This window comes from Sus scrofa, chromosome 2 (genome assembly GCF_000003025.6).
Source record: "Sus scrofa isolate TJ Tabasco breed Duroc chromosome 2, Sscrofa11.1, whole genome shotgun sequence".
NCBI classification, from domain to species: domain Eukaryota; kingdom Metazoa; phylum Chordata; class Mammalia; order Artiodactyla; family Suidae; genus Sus; species Sus scrofa.
This window is the reverse complement of record NC_010444.4, coordinates 55309136-55313788: the sequence shown is the minus strand read 5'-3', so window position 1 is coordinate 55313788 and position 4653 is coordinate 55309136. Positions and strand designations below refer to the sequence as shown.

General features: G+C 32.9%; 1 protein-coding gene across 1 annotated transcript; it reads left to right on the top strand.

The window, feature by feature from the left end:
- Positions 3259-4197, top strand: LOC100521433 (olfactory receptor 2L3-like). Its single transcript, XM_003123585.1, has one exon. The coding sequence runs from the start codon at positions 3259-3261 to the stop codon at positions 4195-4197; it is 939 nt and encodes a 312-aa protein (XP_003123633.1).

Sequence of the window (4653 nt, the reverse complement as noted above, 5' to 3'; positions counted from 1 at the left end):
ACATTTATGGTATTATTTGCAATAAAAATACTTTGTTGAATATTTTCTAAATGTAATTGCACCAAAGTATTATTATCATTTTATTATTAGTTTAACAAGTGAAATTTGTTCTATAATTTTATATTTTTCAAAACAGAATGAAAACAATTAAAATATGTAGTATCTAAAGTCATTGAAAGATAACTCCCATATGTGTAATACTTAATAATTTATGCATATATATTTTTACTAAATTGACCACTTTACACTTAATTTATTAAATTTTTGGTCAATATATTCAAAACGGGGAGCTAAATATCTGTAGATAGATCATCACTGTGCAATTACTGAACTACAATATAAAACATATGCAATCTAAAAAACTTAGAGACATAATAATATTGGAAGAATAGGAGTAGATATATTTGTTTATTTCCCCATTTGTTTGATCTTTAAGTCACTTGTGGAAACATCTAATTAAGTTATAAGAGCTCCTTCCCCAAATTTGGCATATGGCCATCCTAGTCTTGTTAACCTACATTCCAAGTCTCGGTGGAAATTTCTAAGTTAATAGAAAAAAAAAAAAATTTAGGCTGAATAGCCAGATAAAAAGGGCCTAGATTCATTGTTGTTCCTGTGTTTCTATGATGTATTTAAGATATCAATTGCAGAGATGAAATATTAATATGTAATCTTGTTTGGATAAGTTTCAAAGACATTCATTCAGAAAACAACTTTGTTTATGTGTTGATGGTTGGACTGCTGTCTGCTAATGAAGCCAGGAAGTGTGTGAAAATTCAGAGATAATAAAAGGTACTAACACTAATTGTAATTTTATGTTTAAATACAGCAGAGAAGGAGCTCATCAACAAGTGCTTAAAGAGTAGTTTATATAGATTTAAGTATTTCTGTGTATTATAAGGAATGAATATATCCAGGCACCTCATTAGCCCAGGAACTCCAAAATGAAAAACTTATTAGACTGAGATTGGCTTAAATAAGAGATATAAATACTTTATATTAAAATATTTGTCCTTAAGAATAAAAAAAGTAGATGGGCTGCTCAAGCACTTATTCACAGTTATGTTACAATGTTGTCATTTTAGATAGTGAGAAAGCAAAATAAAAAAATTCTTAATATAAAAATGTATTTCTTAATTTTATTTTTATTTTAATTTTTAAAAAATTGTTATAATTGATTTACGTTTCTTCAATTTCCCTTGTACAGCAAAGTGAGACAGTCATACATATACGTACATTCCTTTTTTAATACTATCTTAAATTTATGCATGATCGGTCAATTTTTAGGAACCACGATTGACTTCATAGAGCTAATGCATTCAAAAGTCCTAATAGTAAAACTTACCCAGTAACACAGTAACCCATCCCATACACAAAAGGGATGTCAGGATGGGGAAGACCAAGAATTTTAGGACATTTCAGGAAACTTAAGAAGAAAGGAGGTGATACATATTTCTGTGAAAACTAGTAGAGAGCATATTGTGCTTTAGAGACTTTAGAGAGTAAATATATTTCCTTCCTATAACGCTTTCAGCAAAGCTAATTGAAAAGGCTTCTTGGGTGAATCTACTCTATCACTGCACCTCTGAAAATAATCACACCAGCTTTATTTTGTAATCAAGAATGACTTTTGAGAGTAGTTTGATCAGAAGTAAGTAGATTTTAAAGTACAAAAATCTGTGATTCAGTGTAATAATCTGCATTGTCTAGGTTCTAGAGCACACTCTTCCATGTTTTTTCAACTTTAGCACCAAGCCACTGTGCAACCCTGAATAATTCAACTCATGTCATTATGATTCATTTTTTATCTTTTTTAACAATAAAACTATAGTTTTTAAAACTCTATGTTCTATAAAATGTATGAATCAGTAAAATTAAGCTTTTTTCAGTATTTTATTTTCAACTCAAAATATAAACATAGGAAAAAAGAAGTCTGAAATAAAGTTGACGAATATTGACTTCAAGAGATGGTTATATGTAACTCATTTTGAAATTTTGGCAGCATTTGTATGGTTTTATTCATCATATAGAATATATGTAGCTGCAGTCTAAATCGAACAGCAGATAATATGGTTGGTCCTTGCAAGTGAATTCTCTTAGGTAGGAACAATTTTGTATTGAGAGTGAAACATAAATTGCATTACATTTGGAGACTTTGGGAGACCATTTTATAATATAGTATGTGTGCTTATTGTGAAGTCAAGTGAAAATGTATTAAAATCATTTTACATGTAACAGAATATTAAAAATGAGTAAGCTATAAACACCAAAATAACTTTATATGTGTTTTAAGAATCATTCTTTTATTTTTTGTCTTTTTGTCTTTTTAGGGCTGTACCAGTGGCATATGGAGGTTCCCAGGCTAGGGGTCTAATCAGAGCTACAATTAAGAAACATTCTTAAAACATACATTCTTGACCTCCTACCACATATATAGAATCCCAATTTTAATGGCTTAATTTTGTATGCGTGTGCATGTATGTGACCCATTCTTTTATTTATTTATTTTGTCTTTTTGAGGCTGCACCCATTACATCATGGGACCACTTATACTATTTGAGAAACCTTGAGCAGATTCATGAAATCTACAAGCAGTGAGGTTTATAGATATTCAGGCATAGGTTCCACATTAAGTGAACCATTCAGAAATTCACTGAGGATGCAGACTATTATAACTTGGTTTAAATAACAATTGACCATAAAGGTTTCATTTTAGATTTCATGAAGAATGAGTCAAATAATGTGTGAGTTCCCCGTCGTGGCGCAGTGGTTAACGAATCCAACTAGGAACCATGAGGTTGCGGGTTCGATCCCTGGCCTTGCTCAGTGGGTTAAGAATCCTCAGTGGGTGTTGTCGTGAGCTGTGGTGTAGGTTGCAGATGCGGCTCGGATCCCTGCGTTGCTGTGGCTCCGGCATAGGCCAGGGCTACAGCTCCGATTGGACCCCTAGCCTGGGAACCTCCATATGCTACAGGAAGCGACCCAAGAATTGACAAAAAAGACAAAAAAACAAAAAAAAAAAAAAAAAAAACTTTAAAAGATTTCTTGGATAATACTTAGCCTTCAAATATTTGCATTTTCAAATTTTAATCTCTGGCTTAAAAAGCAAGGTAACTTTTTAAATTGATAAGTTCATCTTTTAAGAGCTATAACACTTTTAAAAAATACACATTACTTAAATAAAAATATAATTTATAGTTTTATACTTAACTCACTTGCTTTTCTATCTGCTCTTAGGAAGAATAATATGAATGACTCATGGAAAATTATAATGAAACATCAACTGATTTCATCTTATTGGGGTTGTTTCCCCCTTCAAGAATTGGCCTGTTTCTTTTTATTCTCATTGTTCTCATTTTTCTAGTGGCTCTATTTGGAAACCTTTTCATGATCCTTCTCATCTTTCTAGACATCCATCTTCATACACCCATGTATTATCTACTTAGTCAGCTCTCTTTCATTGACCTAAACTACATCTCCACTATTGTCCCCAAAATGGCCTACAATTTCCTTTTTGGAAACAGGTCCATTTCCTTCATTGGATGTGGGGTTCAGAGCTTCTTCTTCTTGACTTTAGGAGGCGCAGAAACATTGCTCTTGACATCAATGTCTTATGATCGTTATGTAGCCATTTGCTTTCCTCTTCACTATCCCATCAGAATCAGCAGAAGACTGTGTGTGTTGATGATAATAGGATCTTGGATAATGGGCTCTATCAATTCCTGTGCCCATACCATATATGCTCTCCACATCCCTTATTGCCGATCCAGGGCCATCAATCATTTCTTCTGTGATGTCCCAGCCATGTTGACTCTGGCGTGCATGGACACCTGGGTTTATGAGTACACAGTGTTTGTGAGCACCACTCTATTCCTTTTGTTACCTTTCATTGTTATCTTATGTTCCTATGGCCATGTTCTCCTTGCTGTCCATCGCATGCAGTCAGTGGAAGGAAGGAAGAAAGCTTATGCAACCTGCAGCACCCACCTCACTGTGGTGACCTTCTACTATGTGCCATTTGCTTACACTTATCTACGCCCAAGATCCCTTCGATCTCCAGTAGAAGACAAGGTTCTGGCTGTGTTCTACACCATGCTGACCCCAATGCTGAACCCTGTTATCTATAGCCTGAGAAACAAGGAAGTAATGGGGGCCCTGAGAAGATTAATTCAGAGAATTGGCTCAGTGAAAATGTAGGCAAACTTTTTGGTAAGAATTAGTTCTTGAGTATAAATCCTGTCATCAGTGTACAGTAATTTAAAACATTACTTTATTATTAAATTTAAGAAGTAAAAATTAATCTGTAGAAGAAAATCATCCATGTCTAGAAAATATTTTCTTTTAAATATATATGTTTAAAGCTTCATTCTTTTTCTGTAGTGTATTTTCACCCATTAATTTCAAATGCATTTCTCTTTTGCTGATATGTTGTCAAGGAACATGCTTCTTTGTCGTGTAGTAATGAAACTGGGATCTGTCTAAATGAAGTTTTCATTCAGTATGAGTTCCATTATTTTCAATTTATTTTCTTATATGTTTTAAACAAAAAAGTGATGTTTTCTGAACATCTAGATCAAATTAAAAGTAAGAAGACCCCACATTCTTCTCATAGTAGACTCATAATTTGTTGGAAAAAATTACTCTTTTTAATTT